The 25,507-nt window shown below is 47.6% G+C and overlaps 10 protein-coding genes across 10 annotated transcripts; 6 read left to right on the plus strand and 4 right to left on the minus strand.

Annotated features, from left to right (window-relative positions):
• The first annotated feature begins 104 nt into the window (after positions 1–104).
• On the plus strand, positions 105–1,925 carry BDR25DRAFT_307178 (Zn-dependent exopeptidase). Its single transcript, XM_033690793.1, has 3 exons — positions 105–408; positions 458–1,599; positions 1,653–1,925. The coding sequence occupies exons 1-3, from the start codon at positions 162–164 to the stop codon at positions 1,776–1,778; spliced, it is 1,515 nt and encodes a 504-aa protein (XP_033541295.1). The 5' UTR covers positions 105–161; the 3' UTR covers positions 1,779–1,925.
• Positions 1,926–2,265: 340 nt separating this feature from the next.
• BDR25DRAFT_346676 (acetolactate synthase I/II/III large subunit) lies at positions 2,266–4,423 on the plus strand (the record flags this gene model as incomplete). Its single annotated transcript, XM_033694169.1, has 3 exons — positions 2,266–2,531; positions 2,620–3,043; positions 3,111–4,423. The coding sequence occupies 3 exons, from the start codon at positions 2,266–2,268 to the stop codon at positions 4,326–4,328; spliced, it is 1,908 nt and encodes a 635-aa protein (XP_033541296.1). The 3' UTR covers positions 4,329–4,423.
• An 808-nt stretch (positions 4,424–5,231) lies between these two features.
• On the plus strand, positions 5,232–6,481 carry BDR25DRAFT_296692 (alpha/beta-hydrolase; the record flags this gene model as incomplete). The annotated part of the gene is made up of 4 exons (XM_033688947.1): positions 5,232–5,365; positions 5,426–5,821; positions 5,880–6,142; positions 6,190–6,481. The coding sequence occupies exons 1-4, from the start codon at positions 5,312–5,314 to the stop codon at positions 6,479–6,481; spliced, it is 1,005 nt and encodes a 334-aa protein (XP_033541297.1). The 5' UTR covers positions 5,232–5,311.
• Positions 6,482–9,705: 3,224 nt separating this feature from the next.
• Positions 9,706–9,958, minus strand: BDR25DRAFT_155150 (uncharacterized protein; the record flags this gene model as incomplete). Its single annotated transcript, XM_033683958.1, has 2 exons — positions 9,706–9,809; positions 9,850–9,958. Coding segments are annotated over 2 exons (213 nt in total), but the record flags the coding sequence as incomplete, so codon positions are not given.
• A 1,401-nt stretch (positions 9,959–11,359) lies between these two features.
• On the minus strand, positions 11,360–12,002 carry BDR25DRAFT_242405 (uncharacterized protein; the record flags this gene model as incomplete). The annotated part of the gene is made up of 3 exons (XM_033685785.1): positions 11,360–11,696; positions 11,755–11,906; positions 11,958–12,002. Coding segments are annotated over 3 exons (534 nt in total), but the record flags the coding sequence as incomplete, so codon positions are not given.
• Positions 12,003–12,947: 945 nt separating this feature from the next.
• On the plus strand, positions 12,948–15,049 carry BDR25DRAFT_361522 (uncharacterized protein; the record flags this gene model as incomplete). The annotated part of the gene is made up of 3 exons (XM_033696429.1): positions 12,948–13,061; positions 13,100–13,249; positions 13,304–15,049. 3 exons carry the CDS (start codon positions 12,948–12,950, stop codon positions 15,047–15,049), a joined length of 2,010 nt encoding a protein of 669 aa, XP_033541300.1.
• Positions 15,050–15,102: 53 nt separating this feature from the next.
• BDR25DRAFT_361523 (uncharacterized protein) lies at positions 15,103–16,524 on the minus strand (the record flags this gene model as incomplete). Its single annotated transcript, XM_033696430.1, has 10 exons — positions 15,103–15,127; positions 15,175–15,272; positions 15,304–15,460; positions 15,497–15,557; positions 15,617–15,694; positions 15,756–15,835; positions 15,899–15,949; positions 15,987–16,065; positions 16,117–16,252; positions 16,288–16,524. The coding sequence occupies 10 exons, from the start codon at positions 16,522–16,524 to the stop codon at positions 15,103–15,105; spliced, it is 1,002 nt and encodes a 333-aa protein (XP_033541301.1).
• A 25-nt stretch (positions 16,525–16,549) lies between these two features.
• Positions 16,550–19,432, plus strand: BDR25DRAFT_361524 (uncharacterized protein; the record flags this gene model as incomplete). Its single annotated transcript, XM_033696431.1, has 21 exons — positions 16,550–16,622; positions 16,695–16,806; positions 16,833–16,998; positions 17,022–17,104; positions 17,163–17,382; positions 17,456–17,494; positions 17,528–17,690; positions 17,717–17,796; positions 17,844–17,855; positions 17,892–18,023; positions 18,059–18,208; positions 18,269–18,282; positions 18,314–18,395; positions 18,423–18,439; positions 18,482–18,588; positions 18,685–18,785; positions 18,814–18,885; positions 18,911–19,006; positions 19,066–19,094; positions 19,134–19,231; positions 19,287–19,432. 21 exons carry the CDS (start codon positions 16,550–16,552, stop codon positions 19,430–19,432), a joined length of 1,992 nt encoding a protein of 663 aa, XP_033541302.1.
• A 1,365-nt stretch (positions 19,433–20,797) lies between these two features.
• Positions 20,798–21,662, plus strand: BDR25DRAFT_361525 (uncharacterized protein; the record flags this gene model as incomplete). The annotated part of the gene is made up of 7 exons (XM_033696432.1): positions 20,798–20,894; positions 20,971–21,043; positions 21,073–21,111; positions 21,155–21,209; positions 21,323–21,352; positions 21,385–21,566; positions 21,599–21,662. 7 exons carry the CDS (start codon positions 20,798–20,800, stop codon positions 21,660–21,662), a joined length of 540 nt encoding a protein of 179 aa, XP_033541303.1.
• Positions 21,663–24,368: 2,706 nt separating this feature from the next.
• On the minus strand, positions 24,369–25,293 carry BDR25DRAFT_307181 (uncharacterized protein). Its single transcript, XM_033690794.1, has 2 exons — positions 24,833–25,293; positions 24,369–24,750 (listed from the first exon to the last, which is right to left on the minus strand). The coding sequence occupies exons 1-2, from the start codon at positions 25,146–25,148 to the stop codon at positions 24,479–24,481; spliced, it is 588 nt and encodes a 195-aa protein (XP_033541304.1). The 5' UTR covers positions 25,149–25,293; the 3' UTR covers positions 24,369–24,478.
• Between the last annotated feature and the right edge of the window lie 214 nt (positions 25,294–25,507).

A 25,507-nucleotide genomic window follows, 5' to 3' on the forward strand; every position in this document is an offset into this window, starting at 1 on the left:
CACTAGCCTCTTCTTATCGCGGTTTCAGATCTGCCAAGAGATGTGGCTGAAGTCGTCCCCTAGCAACCAACATCTTAGACTCATCCACTCAGCTTGATCACCCTCTCATCCCAAACATCCTTTATCGAAGCCATCAATTAATCACAATGCGGGTCTCGACAATGCGCCCTCTTCTGGCGCTATGTGTGACTGTTACCGGCGCCGCGGCGCTCCAGGTTCCGCTCCTTCCCTCAACCAGTCAGATGCCGGTCCAGTCTGCGAGTGAGAGGAAGCCGCTCATCGACTCCTCGGCCCTGCAGGACCTCATCAGTGGCGACAGACTAATGGCTCGGGCGAAGGAGATGTTTGAGATTGCAAAGTTGGGGGAGGATGAGTACAATCATCCGACGAGAGTGATCGGGAGTCTGGGTAGGCTGGAACACGTGATTTATGAAAACCTCCATTTAATTAGGTGCAGGTCATCTCGGGACGCTGTCGTATATCTACGAAACCATACTTCAGCTTGGAGACTACTACACCATTTCAAACCAGTCTTTTCCGGCCGTTTCTGGAAACATCTTCGAATCTCGTCTGGTGCTGGGAAACGAGGTCCCCAAGTCTGCCGTGCCTATGGGTCTGACGCCGGCCACGAAGGACAAGCAACCTGTCCATGGAGATCTCATTCTTGTGGATAATGACGGCTGCAGCCCCTCCGACTATCCTTTCAAGGTTTCGGGAAATATTGCATTGATTCGACGTGGCGATTGCGCGTTCGGTACCAAGAGCAGACTTGCCGGCAAGGCTGGCGCTGTTGCTGCAGTGGTCTACAACTATGAGAAGGACTCCGTACAAGGCACTCTCGGTAACCCTTCGCCGTTTCACGTTGCGACGTTCGGTCTATCCGGAGAAGAAGCACAGACAATTATCAAGAAACTAAAGAACAAAGAATCAGTAGATGCAATTGCTTATATCGATGCCGAAGTCAAATCAATCTTAACCGTCAACATCATCGCCCAAACTACCGAAGGCGACCCAGACAACTGCGTCATGCTTGGGGGCCATTCTGATAGTGTCGCCGAAGGACCCGGTATCAACGACGATGGCTCCGGAACCATGAGTCTCCTCGAAGTTGCTACGCAGCTGACCAAGTTCACCGTTCACAACTGCGTTCGCTTTGCGTGGTGGGCAGGCGAAGAGGAGGGATTACTCGGATCCGATTACTACGTTTACAACCTTCCGCCGGAGGAAAATCAGAAGATTCGTCTCTTCATGGACTATGATATGATGGCCAGTCCGAACTTTGCATATCAAGTCTACAATGCTACGAATGAAGCTAATCCAGCCGGATCGGAGGAGCTGCGAAATTTGTACGTTAAATGGTACGAGGAGCGAGGATTGAACTACACCTTCATTCCCTTCGATGGTCGCAGTGATTATGACGGCTTTATCCGAAACGGTATTCCAGGTGGCGGTATCGCAACTGGTGCCGAGGGCATAAAGACCAAGAAGGAAGAGAAGATGTTCGGCGGGAAGGCTGGTGAGTGGTACGATCCGTGTTACCACCAGCTTTGCGACAATGTCGGAAATGTCAATGAGACAGCTTGGGTGGTCAATACTAAGGTATGTAGTCTTCCATCACAAAAAAGATATGCTGGTGGTTAACTCCCTGATAGCTCATTGCTCATTCCGTCGCTACATACGCTCGCTCGTTCGAAGACTTCCCAAGGCGTATGTCCGTCGCTACTTCGGTTGCCTATCGGGAACAGACGAAGTATCATGGTCCTAGGCTTTTCAATTAAATGAGCTTTCTCTCGCGTAAGTACTGTAGAGTTTGTTTGAGCTAGAGATATCCCATTGGTCTACTCTCAACACTCGAATTCTATCTCGCCGTCACACACTCACCTGTACAACTACATTTCTTAGCATCGGCATCAATGCCAATCCACTACTGTCATAAGTTTCGACTCGACTCAGTCGCAAAAGCACACCCGTGATGTTAACTCTAAAAGGTTGTCGCAAAAACATTCCATAAGCTATGCTAGCCTATGTTGGTTGGTCGTGCGGGGTACCCCATCTTGAGCCAGCGTCATCCACACCCTCCATACTAACTTGCGTTCGAATCGGAAGAGAGTCTGACCATGTGGAATCAGAGCCCGACAATGACATTTCTTACATCTTGCACTTATCCTTCCTTTCCTTTTCCTTTGTGAACGTAGGTTTTAGCACTCTCATTTTCCTTAAGTCACACTTACCTAGTAAATTTAGCCTCCCTGAATAACTATCCAAATGTCAACCCACACCTTCCCGCTCAAAACCCCTAATGGCCGCGAACTTCTCGGCGGCGATCTCCTCGCGCAGTCCCTCCTCGCCCTTGACGTACGCGTCGCCTTCGGTCTCCATGGTGGCCATCTCGATGCCTTCCTAATGGGATGTGTGGACATTGGCATCGAGCTCATTGATACCAGACATGAAACTGCAGCTATTCAAGCTGCGGAGGGCTTTTCCAAAGTGAGTGGGAAGACTGGGTGTTGTTTTGTGACGGCGAATAGTGGGTACGTTTATCTCGCAGCTCAACGATTCTCCGGGGGAGATTGAAGGGATCTGTGGGGATTTGGATATGAAACTAAAGAATATATATAGTTTTTGCAATGGACTCCCAGGGCTGGCAACAGCATTCGCAGACCGCAGTCCAATCCTCTGCATAACATCCTCGCCCCCCCTACGCGACGCGGAAACAAACGCGCTCCAAGGTTTCCATGACCAAGTAGTGCTATCGAAACCTATTACAAAATTCTGTCTTCGGGTTACCAGCGTTGGTGAGATCCCGCGGCTCGTGAGTCTTGCCTGGAGAACAGCGAGTGCAGGCCCCCCTGGACCCACGTTACTGGATTTCCCGATCGATGTCCTGTTTACGCCGGTTAGAGAGGAGGATGTGGCGTGGGGTGGGATAACGGCGCCAATGGTTGCGGTGCCGGGACCAGGTGGCCGGGCTGTGAGGGATGTGATAGGGATGGTGAAGGCAAGTGTGAGGCCGGTTGTAATTGTTGGAACCGGGGCGAAAGGAGTACGTGGCAACCCTGCCGTAACGGCACTTTCTCGTCCTGTTCTGCTGACACTGCTGACAAATCCAGGCCGTCGAGAAAACTATCTCCCTCGCCGAAAAAATCGGCATCCCCATCTTCCACACTCCCAAATTCAGCACCGCCATCCCGTTCTCACACCCCTTCTGTGCCGGCTCAGCCCTAACCTTAGGTCTTCTCACCGCAACCAACAAGCCGCAACCAGACCTTGTCATCATTCTCGGAGCCCGTACAGGCTTCCTACTTGGTGGGAGAGGCGGCGCCATCATCCCAACCTCTGACTGCAGAATCGTCCAAGTTGACATCGACGGCTCTGAAATTGGACGTTCGGAGCATGTGGATTTGGGTATTGTATCAGATATCGAGTTATTTACATCCGCGCTGTTGAAGGAGGTGGAAGCTAGCGAGAAATTTAGAGTTCCTGAAGAGTGGATTCGCACGGCATTGAGTTTAAAGTCATTCCGCGCGCCGCATAATGAGAAAGAACCGATTTTGGACACGACTAATGGCCATTTACATCCGTACCACGCGGTCAAAAAGCTGTTCCAGTGCATCCCAGACGATAGTATCGTTTGCATTGATGGTGGCGAATCGGGAGGTTGGGCATTGCAGTGTTTGCCAGAAGCGCACGCGCATTTGAGCATGGTATGTACAGGCTACCTCGGGTTTCTGGGGAACGGGTGGGGATATGCGCTTGGGGCTGCGGTTGCGGACAAGAGTAGGCTTGTGGTGAATATGCAGGGTGATGGGAGTGCGGGATTTCATATCGCGGAGTTAGATACTTACGCAAAGTTTGGGCTGAGGGTGTTGACGGTAGTTGTGAATAATAGTTGTTGGGGTATGAGCTGTGCGGGCCAGGAACTCATCTACGGAAATATTTCCGACGCTCGACCCGCTGCGAAACTCCGCCCAGAGACTCGATACGACATCATAGCCGAAGGGTTCGGCGTCTCTAGCACAATTATAGATGCTACGGAAACTATTCCGCCATCTCCATCAGATACCCGTAGGAAATCGTTCAAGGAGCTTGGCTTTAGCGAAGACGAGAAGAGCAAGAAGGTATTGGATGCGATTGGCGCGGCTGTGGATGAGGTGGTGCACATGGATGGACCAGGATTGATTGACCTGAGAGTAAGTCCATATCCTTTCCAGGATATGACGATGGGGATGGTGGGTGCGACGAATGATCCAGATGTGATCGTTGTGCCGTATTATGATAATTTGCCGAGGCCGTATTACAAAGAGAAGAAAAATGTGCGCATTAATTAAAGGAGGAACGTGGAACGTAATCCCTGTAAATATGATAACGACGAGGTGATTTAAGGGATATCAGGTTGGATAAGTGGATGATAATATTTTGTGCGACGAATCCCAACTCGTCCGTACATCGGATGGCTCTTAACTGCTCGGCCGAGTTGAATTCAATTCATCCTTCGCAGACTATTGTGACTCACTACCCGCCCCCTTCCTGGAGATAAGATGTTGGTGAAGTTGAGGTTCCTGGTAAGGATCAACAAAGTTCACAGTGCGTTCGGCCGAAATGCATCACGATAACACGTGGATGCGCGCCTTTCGAAATCGTTCCACGCCACCTCAATGCGTCGAACCGATTGGTCTACGGCCGAACTGATGGGCTTCTAAATTGGGTTAGTGGAAATCCCTAACGATGGCCTCGAGGTCCGTAGTCATGGGTAACTGCAACCTGAAAAAAATTAAATTTCCAACATGATTCTTTATTTAGAATAAGCTGAAATCTAAATATTTTCCTGCAAGACCTGCCTGTAGTCGATGCTATTATTGATGACAACAAGATGCCCTGCGCTATGCCGAATGCGGAGACGTTGGATGACATAACGTCCACTTCTTGTGGGATAGACTTGATGCAGGAAGAAGGCGAACCTAGTTCGTGGAGTCAGTACTTACCAAAGCCGAGAATCTTACGTTGTTTGACTAAAGCCTGGTTATCGGAGTCGGGAGTTAAGTAATAGCCGTCTAAGGGAGTCATTTCATTCGGGGAGCCGGATTTCTGTCTCACTGGTGGGCGAGTTAGTAAGTAGTGGGGATAGCTTTCTACCCCACTTAGTCTCCAGTTGCCTTACTAGTGGGCCGCAGTGGGCCGGCAAGTCAGTTCCTTAGTATATAAACGAGCTCGGAGAATCATCTAGTCCTTCAAAGCACTTCTATTTATTCGTCATCACTTCGCACTAAACAAAGAATCTAACATAGATTCCCTTGCCTTTCGAGCTGCTAAAATGGACTCATCATCTTGGAAAGCATATGGAAAGATCGACCCAGAGCTTGAGGCGGTATGTTAACACGGACCTCCTACCTCCCCCTGACTCCGTTGTACATGCTAAGCATTACAGATGGTCCCCAACATGCCCAATAGTACATTAGGCGACTATCCAGATGTGCCGTCGCTGCGTCAGGGAGTAATGGATCAGGTGATGGAAGGGATAAAGGCCGGGATATTCTCCATTCCTGACCTCGGCGGCATTCGCAAAGAAGAAATTCATATTCCGGCACGTGACGGATATTCCATCCGTGCTCTTCACTACCGAAGTGAGGGAGGAGAGACAGGCCCTGTGGTTGTGCTTTTCCATGGTGGAGGCTGGGTGTTTGGTATGCCGGAAATGTTTGAGAAACATGTGGTCTGGTTGTGCAAAGAGCTTGGATTTGTGGTAGTTGCTGTGGAGTATAGAAAAGCGCCAGAGGATATATTCCCTACGGCTGCTAATGACGCTGTTGATGCAGTGAACTGGGTAAGTCATTTCCGCCAATTTGGAGGATAGGACCATCTAACCACATTGGCTGTTGTAGGTTGGCCAGAATGCAGCGAAACTCGGCGCAGAGCCGTTCAAGGGGTTCATCGTTGGTGGCTCCTCGGCTGGAGCTAATCTCACCGCCGTTGCGACTCACGAAGCCGCCGATGCAAAACTCTCCCCTCCAATCACAGGAGTCTGGCTCCAAGTACCGTGCCTGGTGCATTCGGATGCTGTCCCAGAGCAGTACAAAGCGCACTACAATAGCTATGAAGAATTCAAAGACGCCATGGTTCTAGACCGGAAGGCTATGAATCTCATGTTCGGGGAGTCGAACACTCTATCATAAGAAACACGTACTGATTGAGCTATACAGACAATTACAAGCCGGATCCCAAGTCCCTGCTTTTCAATACTCTTCTCCGGTCGGGTCATAAGAGTCAACCGCCGACGTATTTTCAGGTCTGTGGGATGGATCCTTTGAGAGATGAGGGGTTGATCTATGAGTACGCTTTGAGGAAGGATGGAGTACCAACAAAACTTGATATATACCCTGGCATTCCGCACAGTGGTTTAGACTTTATGCCATTTCTATCTCAGTCGAAGAAAGGAGTGGATGATCTGAAGTCTGGTTTCCAGTGGTTGCTGAGCAAGAAGTAGTACTTTTGGCTGCGGCATCGCGGGGCCAATACGGGGCGTGAGGAATATTCGGTACTTTATCTGGTCTACTAAATGAATGGAGGAAGAATCAATGACTTTGGCTGAAAGGTAAAGACTCTCAGTGGTCAAACTCATCAGTTTTGTCCAGCCTAGAGGCCCCACAGCGTGAATGCACTAAGTAAAGTGTCGATCGAAAATTGCCTCAAGTTATACGAATGCTGGTACTGGCATTTGATGCATGCTGAAGAATCAGTGGTGGAGGAAGGAAATTGGAGTGTGGCTGTACGAGTCAACTTGACCTCAAACTCTACGCTCGATGTGATATGCTTCTTCAACAGGTTCTCGGGGCACTACCTCATCCACGTCGACATGGTGGTGGAGTGATAGCGTTTCGGATGCTGTAGACGTTTGCGAGGACATTTTTTGCGGGAAAGAAGGTTACCAAGGTCTAGACTTTCGTATGGGAGAAATTGGGGGACCAGAGAATTTGGTGAAGGTAGTTCAGATAATATTAACACGAGCTGTAGGCTAATGGAGGAAGAGACTTCTCTAGCGCGGTGAGGATGAGGAGTTGGACGTAGGCATCTTCGCAGTTAGTCAGGGTGTAGGATTTAGGCAATGAGTCGCAAACGGCGAGTGTTAGACATCCACTGCGGGTATTCCCAACCATTTCTGCCCGCTGAACATTGAATCGTGCCTCGTGACTACCTGCAATCTCCACCGTGAAGATTGTAAAATTCAGTCAAACGTATTTTGTTGCCAACACACAGACAGGGGCGGACACTAGAGAAAGGGGAGAGAAGAAAAAATCGATCCATAGGTCTGTACCAATTCGCACACTAAGAAAAGTAAGTCGTAGGTATCCAACCCCCAAAAAGTTTCCATTCCACTTTCAATCCTCCAACCCAGCCAATCAAAATGCCTGGTGGTTTTCACAGCGCCTTCCTATTCCATTACCGTGCCTTGTGCCTAAAAAAGAAATCTGAATAAGGAATATTATATCAGTCAAACAACTCCAAACCTCTATCGTCCTCTTCCATGGTCGCAATCAAGCCGATGTCGAGCGTATCTAAGTTCTCTTGGCTAGGCTCTCGAATACCTTCGCCAGAGCAATAGACGGGCATTCTTTTTCGCTAGACTCGGCTGGCACGTTTCTTGAGGAAACGCCGGCGTCTTCGTGGGTTAGAGGAATAGACCGCGTTTGAAGACACTGGTTTAGCCAATGGGTTCATTGGAGGTCGTGGGCTTCCTGGAAATGATACGCTTCCGTCAGGCAGGACCCGTTGTTCTACAATGGTAGCGCTCTGGAGATTGTACGTTTTACGCGCTTGGATGCGACAAACGAGGCAGCGTACGAGGCCTTCAGGCATGCATTAGAGGATCTACCTTCAGAATACGAACGAGAAGAAAATAGCAAGGTTGCGCCTAAGGTCTTTGCGGCTACATGGTGGGTGGTAAGGCAAGAGTGGAACCAAAATGAGAGCTATTATCGCGATACAACACAATGAGGCCGGCTTAAACAATACCAAACCTGCGCAAATACCATCCAGTCATCCTAGGCTCCCACTCAGCCATCAAAACAGCTCAAAGTCCAGATCCTCATGTTCCTCTTTCATCACCTCGCCATCCATAATCCCATAAACAAACGCCTGGCCAACGGATGTATTTCCCCTCTCTGTTCCCCTTTCCCTTAGTACATGTGGGACCTTTGCTCCATGGAACACGCATATCCTATCTCCGGGCTCCATATTCCTGGGGCCGAGGCCGATATAACCCTTCGTGGTGATGAAAGGTCGAATAGGGGCCCCGGTGGCCATGCTGAGGAGATATATGTTTGCATCCAACGAGGCATTCTGGACCATGGTGAGTGGCCCTGCCAGAGAATCTCTTTTTTCAGCGTTCATATATGCTCCCATAGCTTCGAATGTAGGCAAGCACTGCATGTACCGCTCTCTGCTGATACGTGTCGCTCACTGAATAAGCCCATCATCATCGGCTGAAGTTTCGCTGTCCCATATTGGTATTCTCCAAACAGCCTCGCGCAGTTGCAACTTGGAATATGTGTTGTAGCCACTTTGCGCCGACATTTCACAAAGTTGCTGGATATCTCCGACGAGCGAGGCATATAGACGCGATGTATCATCTGGGACCGTACTCATATTTCGGGGATACGCCGACATGACATGCACCACCTCATCAACGTATACGCCAAGTAGATGCACTGAATAAATGTCATGTCCTAGATGGTGGTCTTGCATTGTTGAAAAAGTCGCGTCAACGGAGGTATCAGCGCCCGCTGAGAAGAGGCGGTTGCCGAGGATGTGGTGCCCGGCTCGGCGTGTTTTCCACCATATCGATGGCAGCAGAATAGTGCGCGCCCAGTTTGGAGCCCAGGAAGGGAGCTTGCGTGGATCTAGGTGCCTACGACTATCTCCCCCTGTCTCTAGGCCCGGCTCTGGTACAACTCCCTCGCCCACCTTCCTCCCCTCGCAAAGCGCTAAAATGTCCAGATGTCCCCCTCGAATAAGCTTCTCTGCAATTTCAACAAACACCTCATGACATTCTTTCTGATAATCAGTCGTCAACCCCAGAGCCTCAAAGTCCTGTCCAGCAAGCCCCGCAAGCGCATATATCCTATCCCTATCGTCCGACGCCCCAAGGACAACACCTCCTTTCCAGTGCGACCGACAGTGTGTCATACAAAGAATCTCGTACAGTGTTGGCAACTTCCGCCGCTTCTCTTGGTGTAGCTCGCGGTACACATACATGTACATGATGTGTTGGAAGTTAAGGGCGTTCGCGGTGGTTTCGGGGCTACCGGGAAGTAGATTAAATCCGGAGCCGGAGAAACTTTGGAGAATGATAATGAGTGCAATAAGGGTAGATAGAGACTCGGAGTCTAGTTTATGGCGTCCGGATTGAAAGAAGAGACATGGTGCTAGGACGAATTCCTGGAGGATCCACACGCGGTACCACCAGGAGCAAGAGACGACGAAGGACGCGAACTTCGAAAGAAATTCCTCTAGAGAAGGGAAGATAGATGTGCCGTCTGAAGTGACCTTGATGACATCGTTGAAGAACTGCAGGATGTCGGCTTCCGTGTCGAATTCGGCGTAGTCGACGAGCGCATATTTGGGTGGCTGGGGCACGTTGAATCGCCGGCGGAAAATCGTAGAGAAGGAATACAGAGCGTTGGATATAGGCACGGTATGTTCTGTCGCCGGTCCAAGCCAGATCATAACGTTTGACGCGCCCGAGTAAATGGACCGCATCCTTGGCACCTGGTCACTCTTCTCTTCCACATCCTTCTGGTTTATACAAATCGCGTCTATCCAGATCGCAGGCGCAATGTAGTCGCCTTAATGCACTATCTAGGTTCACTCCTACTTGGAATTCGGCGCCATTTACTACGATCGCCCTTTTCGCACCCGTCTCTTTACCCCAGACGTATGACAGCGCCGTGTAGGAGGGCCTGTCATCTAGCGATACAATTTCTAAATCGAATTCCAAGGATAGATTTGGTATGACAGGTTTGTTTTCATTTCCGTTCAAATACTCTTCGTCTTGTGGAAGTACGTAAGGAGTATCTGACACTGTCTTTGGACGAAGCAGGCGGATCTGATTTTGCAATGGGTCAAGTGGATGATATCCGAAGGCCTCCATTGGAATCAGCAGACCCTGTGAAGTACTGGATTAAAGAAGCCGATACGACGGTATGGATGCTGTGTATCGAGGATCATGATGAGGAGAGGGGCAGTCTGGAAGAGTTGGGGAGTTGGGCTGAGCGGCTGCGGCTGCAGTTGCGGCCGAGGGTCAGCCAATCATGCTTTCCCATGTCCACAGAAATGTAACGAATCCTGTGACAAGATTCTGCATAGATTGACAAACGTCCTCTGGTCGGAGTCACAAAAAAGGAACATTTCCATCTTTTTGTTCTTCACAACATTCTATCAATCCCCAATCAGCCTTCCGGCGTACTTAGATACCGCTCGAAGACGATAAGATGTTAGCTATGTTTCGTGCTGCAGGTCTTGCTCTTTGATTCAGAGATCGGCGCTGTTTGGTAATGTCGGAGAAGTATGCTAGACTTTGATGGAATCTGCGTGGTCGCCTGTGCACTGATGATAAGGGATATGTGTGTATGCGTACTTTAGACATTTGAGGAAGGCCTTCTGCGCAATTACCAGGCAAAGGATTGATTCCAGCAGAATAGTTATCCTATACACACGGCATTTCTGTCGCGCGAGTTTCTTGCAGAACACTACATCTGATTCATTGATTTCCCTCTATACTTAATAGATCTCAACCCAATCGAGCACCTCCAGTGGGTATTGAAGAGGGTATACCAGCTCTACCCTGAACTAGCGACGATTGGGAGCTCTGCAGAGGAATGAGAGAGGTTCTGCAAGGTGGTAAAGGAGCTATGGCTAAAGATCCCTGCTTTATTAATCAAGAAGCGTATTTTGTCTATGCAGCACCGCCCAGAAATTCTATGGCATGTAAGAAGCTAGTGGACAAAATATTAAACTATACACAAATTATGCACAATTCATAGAGCCCTCAGTCGTGAATTTGTGACTTCTGGTTGTATAGCATGGGGGTTGGAGGCTAATGTGAAAATGTTAGAATCTTGTATTCAGCTATGGGCGAACCGAAATTTTAGTATAGTGCTGTTATAAAAGGCCTACTTCTACTAACAATGTAAAGAAAGCGGTTGGAATTTGTGCTCAACGTATCTAGCAGTAGCTAACGTAACTCAATGAACCTAACGTATAAGAGTGCATGTTGCGAGGGAGAAATGCTACGGTAGCATGTCTGAGAGTGATCCAAAAAACATGAAATTCCCAAAGATTTCCATCAAGAATCACATTCCTCTAATCATGCATTCGCAGTAACATCCGTGTCCTGGGTGGTCGGTTGCGGGTTTTCCAGGCTCCAGTATCCAATCAAGGTGGGGACATAAGAACTGTACACACTACCTAGGTCTCTCACCTTGACATTGTATTGAATGGGGTGATGAATTCCAAAGTATATCCGGGAAGCTCTGTCCAAAGGAGGTTCGCCTTCGACACCAATGATGGGGATTGGTGCCTTTTCCAACCCGGTCTCTCCAGGTAGCGGCGCTGGAGTACTGCCCCACGTGTAAGCAATGGCATGCTCTTTAGGACGAACGCCGGACTTCATTGTGCCTTGACCACTATAGGTGAATATAGGACTAAGTCTGTCAGCGATCTAGCCAGGCAATCAGTGGATAATGACGGGATTGTACTGACCAAGCGAAGCAAAATTCGGTCTTGGCCCGAACAACCACGAAACGCCGTATTTGTGTATGCACGGCCTCGTCGTATTTTACATAGGAAATGGCGGTATTGTAGTCTGTGACTGCAGTGGATCCCGCCGCCTCGGTGAATAGAACTGCGAAGACCTGAGTGAACTTAGCAAAGCATTGCTATGCTTCAGGGCCGCCTTAACTTACTCTACCTTCTACGAAAAATCTTCTTGGTTTAATATTATATCCTGGTAATGGTTAGATCTTTTGGTTGTGGATTGAGAGAGTATGGCGAAATTTAGACGTAAATCATACTTTGATCAAGCTTCTCAGATTTTCTATTCGATAAATTGGGATAAGAGGCTTCGACGGGTAAGCCTTCGCCTTTTGCAAGGACTATTTTACATTAGATATGTCATAACGCTGTGGCTTGGACATACCGGACTGTTGGTTCGTGGATGTTGCAAAATCCCTTCCAATGGACTGCGCATGAGCGACTGGTTGCGAAGAGAAGGCGAGCTGGTAAGTTGCGCTGGGCATGTGGTATAAATCTGTCTCATTAGGTGACTGAGTAGGCGTAGGGTTCTGGCTAGGCGTATATGATGTGTGACCTGTGACAATATCTTGATACGGGAAAGCGCCAGAGGACTGTGGTGGATGGGACCTTAGATTTAGTATTTGTAGAGGCGCATCTGATGCAGAATTAGCGCCTAAGGTGCCTAGGTGTCTCGACGAGGCGACCTCCTGATAAGGAGTTCCTGACGAGTTGGCATTGAAAGCAAAGGGCAAATCTATGTTGCTCTGTGGAGTAGGCTGACCTGATGCTGTGGTGGGGGATTGCGAGGTTGGTGAAGACTGGACATGGGAGTCGCGTCTTGTACTATGAAACGTCTGTTAGCTCAATAATAGGAATTCCTAATATAAGCGCACTCTTCTGAAGCCCAACAGTAGAAAATCCATTGCCCTGTTGCCTGTCAAATCTTCTGATTACGTGGCCTTAGACGAGAGCGACTTACCGCCATCCCAAACCTGGTAGAACTCTCTCTGGTATTGGTCCCAATTTCGTCGCATGTGAGTTTGACCAGACATGATCACAGAACTGCCACATGTCCTAGGGTCCCTTCGTGTCCCTCTCCTGGCCACATCAGTCCGCCCATATTTATGAATCAGTCGACGGGATGCGGCTCTGCTGCATTGATGGAGAGCGCAGTAAACGCGGAGTCGTCGAAAGTAATATCAGTGGCGTTGATACTCACCGTCTCCAAAAAAGCCGACCAGCTGAGCGTTGCAGAGCATGGTGGAGAGACCGGGGTTGGATAGGCTGAACAGGAACATGTGGTGTGGCCAAGGCCCACCGACGGCAAGGGCCGGCCGTGCGCCCTGTTGCACAATTCCAGTGCCGCTTTAGCATGAAGACCCCACCTCCGTGCGTATTCCCGGCAGTCCTTGCACTGCAAACTGCTCCAACGCACTGGCGTGAGGCAGCTTTGATGCATGTCGTGGCTTAACGAACTGAAAACGATATTACTTACTCTGCCCCATGCCTCCCCGAGTTCACCCTTCTCTCGATCCCAATACCATTCGTACATGGGTGTTGTCGATACCACACCAGCAACCACAAAGCTTCACTTGGATCTCTTCCAGTTCTGAGAGTTCAAATACTCAAATCGCTATGTACCCAGCCCTACCATCCCTTTGACACCTTTGAGGCTGACATAACTACAGTATTACCACCAATACACAATGTTAAACTAGATTCTTATCCTGGCCGCCTCGTGACAGACCACGTGGAGCTACTGTCTTTCTTCTCACCCTGTCCCGTGTCGAACTTTGGGACCACAACACCGCCTCAGGAATGCAACGAAAAGCCACATACCCAGATCATTTCTTCCCATCATGCCGGCGCTAGGATGGAGAAACCAACTGAGTCAGTTTTGGATCCCATGGAAGTGGGCGATGAGTTGTCAAGGTTCCCAACTGCTGGCCAGCGTCAACTTCAATCCGGCGATGGTGTCAGCCAAGAGTCTCTGCACTACCTTCATTCCCCCAGCCATAACAAAGAACGAATAGACATGATTGAGTCACAACAAGATGAACTTCGCGACACGCGCGACGAATTACTTGGGTCAAGATTCAAACTTCAGTTTAAGCGTAAGGAGCTCCGCAAAGTCCGTCAAGAAGCAAGTGTAAAAGAAGGGTCCTTGTTCAGTCAGCTTCGACAATTTCGACAGCTGCTTGTTGATAAAGGCATTGATATCCCGGAACAAATAGAGAATGTCTACTCCGAAGCGTCGGATCTTCGGGATCGCCATGGAGAGCTCGAAGATGATTACGACCAGGCTGAAGCTGAATACAATCTTCTCGAGTGGAAGTATACCCAAAAAGAAACAAAGTTCATCGACAGCTTGGCAGAGGACTGGACAACGACATATGCGTCATCAGAGCGTGGAGAGAAGAATCGGGAAACTGAGGACTTGACACGCTTTGCCCTTGGGGTTCCAGAGGTCTGGGATGGTCCCACACATTTTTCGGGACTTGGTCCAATTGTGGCCTCAATTCCACTTCCAAAGATTATTGACCACACTGGCTCGGTGGTCCCTATGGCTGTCTCACTGGATCCTATGATACAGCTGGGTTCCACTTCTTTACTTGAATCACCTCGTGCAACTTCCATGATAGATCTTGCCCCCCCATCCCATCGCAATGAAAGCGTTTCTCTGCTTCCTCATCCCACTAGTGAAAATGATCTTTTTCAAGCGCGATTGGCTTGGGCAGATGCTAGGAGACGTATAGACTCATGGATCTTCGAAACTTTATCATGCTCTCGTCTTCAAAAGGCGCGTTTGAGGAGCTTGCATTCTCGAGATGAACTGGATGACTTCTCCTGGTGGAACCTCGTTATTGAATACTGGAGCTTGGATGATTCAGATAGCCCAATTCTGGACCTGGAAGTCCGACGCTCCTTAACGACCCGCGAGACAGCAAGCCCTCCAGTATCGTCCCCACCAACAAGCATACTATTTGGGAATTCTGGCCCTGATAATCACGCTCAACGCTCGGACCTTCCCATGACCCTCTTACCAGAAGAACGAGTTGTGGATGCGCTTAATGCACCCACTATGCCCACAATCATCGAACCCAGCGACCTCCTTGACGATATCCTCGAGCCCACTACTGGACAAACCTGTATCCTCGAATCATCTAACAAGGAAGTCGAAGCATCAAAAGCTCTTGCACCCAAGGTGGACTCAGCGGTTCCTGAGTTTACTGAAATAGACCATGGACACTTCTTCGACTGAATAAAACCCAATGCACCACAAGATGACTTTCGATCTGATTATTTCCCCTTTAATCAATGAAACCTTTTGATGGAGGAACTGAAGCGAAGTAAAAAAGAAATAATAAAATAGTTACACAGTCGAACGATTCGATGCGGGAAACGAAGGGGTGTATAACTGAAGTAGAGGCGTTGGTAACAAGGCTCTCCCCAACTCCTAAACCGGAATGCAACCATTTACAGCTCTCGAATGCGCGGGTCAGGAACATGTAATACATTTGGCTCCAAATCCGCCTCCACGTCTAAATTCAGCGGTGGATAGAATGCACTGCGATTCGGTCTGAACGCAGCTTCATCCAGAAAGAGATGCATCCGCGACGTCGCCTTTCTCTTGGTTTGGATCAAGAAGTCTCGGAAATATGGATTACATATGCTACGACCATATAGTGATCCTTCTTGATGCACTCACAGCCCTCTTTTCCCTAGCCCAAACCCAACCCCACAGAGCATCTTCACCCAGCTTCTATTACCTATGCAAGCCTAGATAATTTGTAAAATTAAGTTATTGGATACCCCATACAAACTTAACTGGGTGGCACGCGGGTTCTTCCATTTTTCGGATTGGTTCTTGTCATTGGAGTTCTGCCGGACTTTTCATTTGGATATCCTTGGTTGTGTCGATCCCAGACTTTACCACCTATTTGTTTGTTTGTTCTAACTTCTTTCACGGATTTTAGATAACCATTTTGGTCTTAGGATGTCAAGGTTTAAAACGCTTCTTCTACTTGTGTTGCTAAGCTCGAAACATCTACACCACACAACCTGATCTAGGCATATTTGGGTTTAGCGTTTCTCCTTCATTCAGTTCAACTTCAACTCGATATAATTTCGACATGTCAGAAAGGGGAGCTCAATTGCAAAGCTTGAGCGGGACTGGTCTAGAGAAAAAATTAACTTACGATTCTTTTTCGCTGATATGAAGCTTGATGTTGGTTCTGAAGACTGTTTCCACTTGGTAAATTTCGTGCTTGTGATCTCCTAGGTTGGATTGGATATTAATCCATATGTTTGTTATACCTTAAAATCGACCTGAGGCCTCCCTCAATCTATTATTACTACATGAGTGCATTTGGTTTTGGTTTGGTTCTCCAACCTTCGGCGCCCACTTGTCATCTAAGAGCCGCGACGACCTTTTCCTCTCCCCCTCGTTGCCTACCAGCGACGACTTGCACATCGGCCTTTGAGTTAAATTGGCAATACTCTTGCCTTGTTTTGCCCTGCATTTCTTTGAAACACTGGAGACCGGTTTGCCATATCATAGGTCAATTTTGAAGGACTGGTTACACCTTGTCCCTGTAACGGCAAGGCTGCTTTCATTGCGGGTTTTCTGACGGTACTTGATTTCTTTTCCCGCCTACTTTGTGCACCTTGAAAGGCACTGGCCAACTTCAAGCATCCTAGAGCGCTGTCTGTATCACGGCGCACATATGCATCCATTAGATGCCATCCAAGTGTCATTCTGATGCAGCCTGCCGCACCTTTAGCACACCGCAAATGTCTTAAAGGCTGCGCACCAAATTTGCAGAAACGATTGGGTGAAAAATCTACTTGTTCCCTGATCCCTACCGTTACTTATCATTAATAAGCCATGCCTTACAGCACCTGAGGAGTAACATTCACAGCTGGAAACGAAGAAATACCCAGCTACGCCTGCGCGCACTCTGCATATCATCTTATTTGCAAAGAACCTTCTTTGAAGGAACAAATGGTGCTACCGCGGTCGGTGGGAAGCTGAATTAGCTTAGCCGCTTTCGTAAGACGGCTCGGAAAAGTCGTCCAATCTATGAAGACGAGACGAAACCGAAGGAAGAAGGCCTCAGGGCGGCGTTGAAAAGGCGTAACTCGTGGGCGGACAGACACCCTGGGATTAATTGGAAAAGCGGAAAGTGCTACGGTTCTTTTGCCGGTCTTGTCGACTCTGCCGCCTACCGGAGCTAAATTTTGTGACAAATCAAGTTCTTAGGAGAGGATCCAAGGTAACTTCGAGGTCATGGTCTCAAAGAAATGAGTTTGTTCAGTCGTGAAACGCGAAAAGAGGGCCTAAGCTATATATTTTGACGACTAACTCTCTTGAGAACTTCATGTCAACCCTTCATGCCTCAAGCAACGTCCTTCAACCCAAAGATTGTCTCACTGCGCCCGACTGCACAGACACCCGTGCATCCGCAGGCGATCCCTGCTGCCCTGTCAAACGGCTCAGACCCCGCTTTGGGTCCCTCGCGTCATTCCGCCATCCTGAAATCCAGAGTCCTTTCTGAGCCATTTCCTATCACAGCCACGTTATCGGATATGCTCGTAATTTTTACTAAAAGCAAGATTTTTTTGCAATTTAGACGTCGAATGAAATGTCACAGGTGGAAATTTCCAGGGAGCGCCAATCATAGCCTCAAGAGGTGAGGCTACGCGCGTGCTGATATATGTCAAACGACGATACTGACAGCACGCCACCCCACTCAAGCAACAGGTCATTACATTGAGTCCACCGAACTCTGGGTCACCTCTTCTTTCAGCTTGGTCCTTTGAAACTACGGGGTTTCCTTCGCGAACCCGGGTCCGGGTCACCACCCCTTGTGGCGTCGCGAAGGCTTCACCGCGCAAGAAAAGTGAGGCGGACGACCCAATCAGCTAGAGTGCTACTATCCGACACACCAAGTCGAGGGTAACGTCTTCAGCGGCGCGCGCACGCTCAGTGTGCGACGCGGACTTGATGTGATGGCTTAGGCTAATATGCATTGTAAGCATGGATGGTTGGTTAGGCTGTGATAAAGGTGAGGCTCAAAATCAGGGAGGGTGCCGAAAACTAGAAGAATGAATGCGTGTGGCTTATTGAAATGAGCAAATATAGTGAGACCCTCTGCGATGCACAGAGGAGGCAACAAGCCATCACTAGGATTGTAGAGCCACCCGTTCAGCTGTATTGTAGCTTCTTGGGAGATGTGGAGGCATGCTTCCCACCATCCGAGATGTTGAGGAAAATTCGTGCCCAACCTGCTACATGAAGGTTGGCATGGAATGGAATAAGGAAACCCATCACGATTTTTGCCCCACATTTTTTTCACAGGATAATTCTCATACCCTACTTTCATTCAAGGTTCCGGGGTTCAAGATGTGGAATGATCATGTGACTTTTAATGCTGCACACCTACCCACCTAGTTATGTAGGTGCTCAGACCGAGCACAGCCAGCGTTGTCCTGGTATTCTTTAGATTTCATGCGATACATTTAGCACTGTTGAACTGGACGAGATACTGAAGGTAGATAATGACATAGGAATTTTCCTTCATTATCAGAAGCAAAATATTTCCTTTGTACGACTATTCTAACTCTATGGCTAGTCATTTTCAGTTCTGCAGTAAGCATTGCAACGCCGATCCCTTATTTCCCAACACCGCAGCACAACGGCTGCCGGCACAGCTATTTTCGCGGCGGAAACTCGGAACATATTTTACGCATCCGGTATGTCATGTACACAGCACATCTTGATGCTTTGCCATATTCAGCGTCGCAATAATTAAATGTTCGACTAAGCCTGCGCTACTGCCGTATATGATAGGCACTCTAAGATCAAATGGATTTCATGGACCCAGTAACTGATAGGCGGAATTCTCAATTTTCCTAAATATCTCGGCTTCACAGCCTGGTCCCTAAAAACCTGTTTGCCTTTTCGTTGGTATTGTTTGCCTATTTTCAAGACATATGTGATAATACCCTCCGCTGTAAAGGCAGCAAGCCGCAATTATGGTGAACACACGCGCCACTTTAGCACATGATTGGAAAAGATCCCACGCTCCACATTTAGTAGGTAACACATAGTTACAATTAGCGGGGGGGTTTATCGACCCACACGATAATCACTCTCCCTTCAAGGGCGAACTTCCTTTTCACTTCTGAAGTCCATGCTTGCACCTTTCACAACTTAGTAGATGTAATTTGTTGGATATGTGCAGTAACTTCTTCTATTGCATTTAAGGTCTCTAGCAGCAATTCCTCATTTCATGCCACGATGAGTAAGTTTAAATTTTAGAGGCTTAATTTTAGAGAAAGAGATCGACATCATTCTACCCTCTCTCCCGCGCCATTACGCGCTTTAAAATTCAACTTACTCTCAACGCGAACCAGAGGAGACACCACCCAGTTCGGATAAGTAAGCGAGGCCTTTAAAATTACTTACATTAGTTTCCATAGTGGGGGCATGGCAGGCGGATGGAGCACGCCCGGCATTAGAGTGAAGGACCAGCACGTGGATATTAGCCTCGATGTACCCTTGTCGTCAAATGCAGCGGCATTAGACCCACTTGGTAAATATCACGAGAACCTCGTAAATACCTCTATGCACGTTGAATGATTGATGAAATCGATGAAACAACATTTGTGTACAAGGTGACTAGTTATGTTTATTATATGGAGTATTGAAAGAGAGAGGGCAACCGAGAGTTTTCATCTTGATTGACTTTCCAAATATTAAAATTTAGTTAACTAGGTAGGAAAGAATCAGTCAAAGGGGATACAATCACAAGCAAAAAGGAAAGCGCCTGCTATATTGATACCAGAAGCATAAAGTATTGCTTGTCGCGTTGTATTGCCCCTTGAAATAAAATATGAGATCTATGCATTCACAGCTATGCCCTTTGCCTATAGGACTTGGGGGTGTAGTTCCCTACCCCTTGTAGGTCCAGCGTGGCCAACAGTCCGTAGTACGTAACGTAACTACGTGAACGTAGTAATCACGTGAGGCGTACAAAAGTAGTCAAAATGTGAGACATAACTTTTGTACACTAAATTGCTAAGTACGTCCTATAGTACAGGTTAGAGAGGTTATATTTTAGGAGATTTCCCTCCTGTTTTTAGACCCTATTAGCTATTGCCTTAGGAGCTTTGTTTAAGGTCACGTTTTAGAGTAACAATTAGACTCTACGTTTTATAGCACAGTAGCTGCTTATTAGAGTTGTCCTAACAAGCTAGAGATAGAGGGTAATAAAGAGGAGGATCTATAACCTTACTAGCACAAGCTTTCTAGTAGCAAGTATTCTATTAACATAAGCCTTCTTATAGGCTTAAGGTTATATAAAAAATAGCAGAAAATAACAGAGCTTTTATAATACTACAACAGCTACATTAAAGACCTCTTTATAGCTAAGAAGGAATCTCTACTATTCTAATTACCTTTTACTTAGTAGCTTAAAGTTAGTTGTTACTTCTACCTTACACTTTTTAAAATTGCCCTTAATTTCCTTTGTATACCCTTAACAAGCTGCAACTGTAAGAGAGCCTTCTCTAGAGGCAAAAGAACAGTTATAATTAATAGAAACTGCTTAGCAGGTTATATAATTAAGGCTTTACAGTAGCTCTAAAAGAACTAGTTATGTTATAAGGCTGTAAAGAGTAAATTAACTACTTTAGAGGACTTTATCTAGGCTAAAAAGCTTTTCTTAAAATAATTTTAACCTAGACTAACAAAACTTCTTATAAAAAGTATAAAAGTATAAGGATTTTAAGAAGTTACTGTTATGTTATGTACTTGCTAATTAATTTACTGCTTACGTACAAAAGTACTACTAAATTAAGAAGTTACTAGCAGAAAAAAGCTTAAACGTAACGTACTACGTACTGTTAGCCACGCTGTGTAGGTCCTTATTGGAATCTACTAAGTAAACTATTACATATTTCTAACAACGAAAAGTATGGCTTCTTATGCGCGTGGTTCCGTCCTATGGGAACAAAATTCGGTGACCCTGCTGGCTCGGCCTGCCAAATCCAACAAGTCTGCATCACTTTAGCAAAGAATATTAGGAAAACCCTCCTACTAAGTTTCAACCAACTTAGGAATGAAACGCGCTAAATAAGATAGCCGCACATATTTTGAGCTTTCGTTGGGGTAATGAGTTTACCTTTTCCCGAACAAAAAATGGAAAAGGGTTCGCTTTGACTCGTTGACATCCTATCAGTTCTCAGAAGCGTATCGGAATTCTAAAAGATGGTTAATAGCTTGCTTTCTAAGCTTGTGCCGTTCTTCGTCCTTATCGAGTTCCATTTTCTGACGGATCCCTGCATTCAAATCAGAATGCAGAATTTCTTCGCCTCTGAGGCTGTTCTCAGGCCGTAACCAATTAGAAATTCCAATCGTGGATCTTAAGGTTCTACTCATAGGCACTATATGTAACGTCTACTTACTACACCAGGAGCCACTGATTCCTCCGAAACTCTATATAAGATGATATACTCTAACCGTTGAAAGGGGATACCAAATGAGTCTCTGATGGAATTAGTTTATTTTTATTACTTTTCCTCTCGCGAAAGGAGAATAAACCCAAATTCTCAGAATCGTACTTCTCCACAGCAGCAGCGGAAGCTTCACTGTTTAACATATCACCAGTCCCATACCATTCCATTCGCATACCCCCTACATCACGAAACCAGCCGCATCGCCACTCTTGCCCTAGGACCATGCTCAGTCTGAATGCCATCCAAATTCTCCTCCGGTATCCCTAGCTACAAGGTTTCGGGGATCGAGGAGTAAGAAGCTTAATATTACTCGCCCTTCTTTAGTTCAAGATAGAATTATAGAAGATGAGTAATGGTGTCGGCATTAAGGGCTCCGGTATCCATGATCTAAGGTTCCGGGTTCAATTTCATTCAAATGCTTCCTTAAAGTAGCCATAGTTCGAATACTTATGACTTATGGAACCTATAGCCAAGCTTCGTACCTTAGGGAGTGCTGAAGAAAAGTTCCACAAATCGGAGGTGTGAAAGCGAAAACGGAGGGACGTTGATTCTTCCAGCAACCCAGAGCTCAGGAGGATCACACGTGCTCCATATGTCCTTAGAAGTTTAGCATCGGCCTTCGCTAGTAGCAGCGGCCGGTTTAAGCGACTTTGCTTTCCTCCTCCCAGGAGTTCTATTGATTGAGGAAGCTTGGGTTAAGTTAAACAGTGATGCTTTCAGGGTAGGGGGATCTCAGGAATCATGAGGAACCGAGTTGATTGTTGAAGGAGTATACCTATGGGTCTATATATATGCAAGAAAAGGAGTAAATCTTGGCAACATGTGACGGTCGTGTCGCCATGCGTGGTACTGCAAACATAAACACAGATTGTGCTCATATGCTCAAAAGTATACCGTAGAGTCGATAGCTAAAGCCGTATACCGCACTAAAGAGCCTCAAGAAACACACAGACCAAAGAGGATACAGTAGAGCTGGGGTTCCACTTTGTGAACTGAATAACTAGTGGAGCCGAGTGCCGCTAAGTTGAAATTTTCGTCTTCCAATCGTCATGATCTGACCGACTGCGCTAAATTCATCAAATATCCGGAATTTGTCGAAATGATATTCCCGTGGTAGATTCAGATATTGTGTGGCTTTGTGTCCTCACGCTAACTAGCTTCCCTATATGGTTTCCCAACCTTTCACCAAGCATACGATAGACTTTTCAAGAATAAAAATGTCAGCTTGACCTATACCTGAGAGATCTAGGTAGTTACAATCACGAATACTATTATTCAAGTCCTCCGGAAGTCTTCCCTATTGCTTTCTTCTGCGACAGGCCAAGTATCATGCCAAATTTAGGTTTTGTACCGTAAGCAGCAAAGACATGTATGACGTCGTAATAATTGATGAGCCTGCGGATGATCTTCCTCTAATTTTAGGGGATTCTTGCTCTCTTTTCGGTTGGGTCCTCCTGTTATACATATAACCTTTCCCGCAAATATTCACCTGATATTACTATCCTCCACCTTCTCCACATAGTCGCTATTTCAGTGACTGAGATAGATTCCAAGGGCTCCCCTCTCTCCACCAGAATTACCGAACTATGAGAGGAAGAAAACGAATTAGACCTTGGAGAGTCCATTCGGCATGCAAGGTGGAGATCGAGGGCGGGGACCGGTGGTGGAGGTATGAGCATATATGTCCGCGATTCACGAATCGAGAAGTAGAACATGCAGAACTAACTTCGGAATACTCCCGACTTCACATGTAGTAGTCTCAAAACAGCCAAACCAAATTAGGAAAGATGTTGGCACCACTCTCGCATCTGCATTCTCACTAGTGACTAGTGTCGATCTGCGGCGCATCCTAAAGAGAACATGGCACAAAGAATCCTACTACCCTAAACATCTCCATCCTCCACAGCAATGCATTCATCCTCCCACCCCTAACAGGTCACTACTCCACAGACTTGAAACCATATGTCCTAAACCACACCAAGCCCAACGACGCAATAGCCCCTAATGGCACCGAAATCTCTATGCTCATCCACCTCTGCTACCCAGCCCTAGCCCCAGGCCTCCAATCAAATACCTCGACCGCGGTCTAGCCACCTATTACGAATCCTACTACAACCCTGCTGGGGTGCTTTTATAACATCATAGCCCCTATTTTCACCTCCCGTCTTCGCTTTTTAGTCCCCCGTTCGCAGGCCCAAGCTCCCAAGTCTTGACGTCCCTCTTTCGTGAGTTGGGGATACACAGTCGTGACGATCGGTCATCCGTATGAACAACCATATCTCAAGTATCCGTAGAGAACGGGTATGTATGAACTACCGGTCGATTTTGACGGCGATCTCAATATCATTATTCGAGTGCAAGCCTATCGTCTCAGCGATACGTCGGTACTTCTCGAAGCCTTACCCAGAATCACCAGCACCTGGGACTTTCCGACCAATTTGGCGCATTTCATGTTGTTCGGCCGCAGTCCCCAACTCACCATTTCTTGCCGCTCTCAGCCCCGGCGGATCCATCTTCAGCCCAAGCTCAACCAATAAATCTCTCTCGCCTCCAACCTTCAACCTTAGCCTCCCACACTACTCGTTGCCACCGCTTTCTAGGCGAACGATTCAGATGACGTGTCTGTGGAGCCGTGCGATCGAAGTGGGACGAATTGTACGGATTTTCGGATCCGGTGTTTTGGTGGCAGTGGTGGGGATTAATATTACGTCGACGATGGATATGGGACCAGGGGAAGGAGAGGAGTTGGAGAAGGGTTTGTGATTAAGGCCAGGAGGATGGTGGGGATTACTAGGAAGTTTGTGGGGGGGTTTGTGGGATTGGTGGCTGGAAGGAATGGGCAGGAGGAGAGTGTTGAGCGGGAGTGAGGGGAATAGGGAGGAGCGGCCGGAAGTTGTGCGAGAGAATGATAGGGGCCGGGTCGTTTGATGGTAAGGTAAGATGAGAGGGGAGATAAGGAGAGTTGACGGAGATTGTGGTTCACGCTTGCAAGATGCATGGAGAGCATAGAAATCCATTTCATTCTTGAGCTCTGATAAAGGTATTCGGACTTGCTTGTAGGTATCTTAGCCACCCAGATGATATATGCTCATCACCCATCCCATCCCAATCCACCCAAACTTCAGCACGCAGCCAGCGCGAAATCGCCCTGTGGGTATCATCTCGCCCTCTATTTCTCATTATTCTTCTCATCCATACAAATACACATTGCCGCCATCAGCGCCATATCCACCCCTGGGGCCACCTGCAGTGCATACGTCTGCTGTCCAAACAATATATCCTTTCCACTCAAGAGTTTGCGATCGATACGGCCTACGACGATACCGCCTTGGGCTTCGTCGGTGATGTCGGCGGACGTGTCGAACCAATTGCCTTTCATTTGCAGTTCTTCTGCCTTCCCATTGGTGGAGGTGAAAGTTGCGACGGCTTTGCTGCCGAGGACTGTGCAAACCGATCATTAATTGCTGTCATTATACCTAAAGCTCTAGAATTCTAACACAACTAGAAAAGAGAGTAGACTTACTAGCAAACTTGCTCTTAACCTCCATAATCTTCCGATCGCTGGGATCCTTCACCGCGAACGTTGTGTGGATATGAAAATGCTCCTTCACGATATCGAACAAATGCTTACCCTGCATATCCCTCACTGTCTTCCGGCCGGATATCGACAAGATTTTGCCTTCGACTTGCAAGATGGGCGTCCCGTTCGCTAGCTTAATGCTGAAGCTGTCGCCCGTCAGCGACAGCACTTTCTCTTTCAAGATTAACGTTTCGGTTTGGCGTGCGATGAGCTCGGGGAATACGCCGATTGGTTGTGGGACGGGGGCGAGTTGGGCCATTTTGAGGGCGTGCGGATTCTGGGGATTGGATGGCTTTGGTAGGAGAAAGGTGTGGATGTTTGGAAGTGTGGTGGGTTGGCAGTGCAGTATAGCTTCGCTGTCGCAGGGCTTGATGGAGTCAATATAAGAAACTTGAGGAAGGTGCTGATCTCTCTGTTTGAGCTACGCAGAGGTGGTGGCTGAGTCCTGGAAGGTAGCTAATTGTCAGCCCCCACCACAGTTCCAATCTCCAAGTTCTAGTTAAGCTCCAAGCTCCACACCTGCTCCCGTGCATGACTGACCTGGTCCTCAATTTAACCCAATCATCCATGTACACACCTCACACCTTTTTCCTCAAACCGTCCCGATCCTGCGAATCG

Source organism: Lindgomyces ingoldianus (assembly GCF_010093535.1).
Source record: "Lindgomyces ingoldianus strain ATCC 200398 unplaced genomic scaffold BDR25scaffold_45, whole genome shotgun sequence".
NCBI classification, from domain to species: domain Eukaryota; kingdom Fungi; phylum Ascomycota; class Dothideomycetes; order Pleosporales; family Lindgomycetaceae; genus Lindgomyces; species Lindgomyces ingoldianus.

Excerpts from the sequence above, each read along its gene's own strand:
- BDR25DRAFT_307178 (XM_033690793.1), top strand. The coding sequence starts at position 162 with ATGCGCCCTCTTCTGGCGCTATGTGTGACTGTTACCGGCGCCGCGGCG. Across the intron at positions 409-457 it reads GAGAGTGATCGGGAGTCTGG|GTCATCTCGGGACGCTGTCG; the intron begins GTAGGCTGGAAC and ends AATTAGGTGCAG. Across the intron at positions 1,600-1,652 it reads CTTGGGTGGTCAATACTAAG|CTCATTGCTCATTCCGTCGC; the intron begins GTATGTAGTCTT and ends ACTCCCTGATAG.
- BDR25DRAFT_307181 (XM_033690794.1), bottom strand. The coding sequence starts at position 25,148 with ATGGCCCAACTCGCCCCCGTCCCACAACCAATCGGCGTATTCCCCGAG. Across the intron at positions 24,751-24,832 it reads GGTTAAGAGCAAGTTTGCTA|TCCTCGGCAGCAAAGCCGTC; the intron begins GTAAGTCTACTC and ends CGGTTTGCACAG.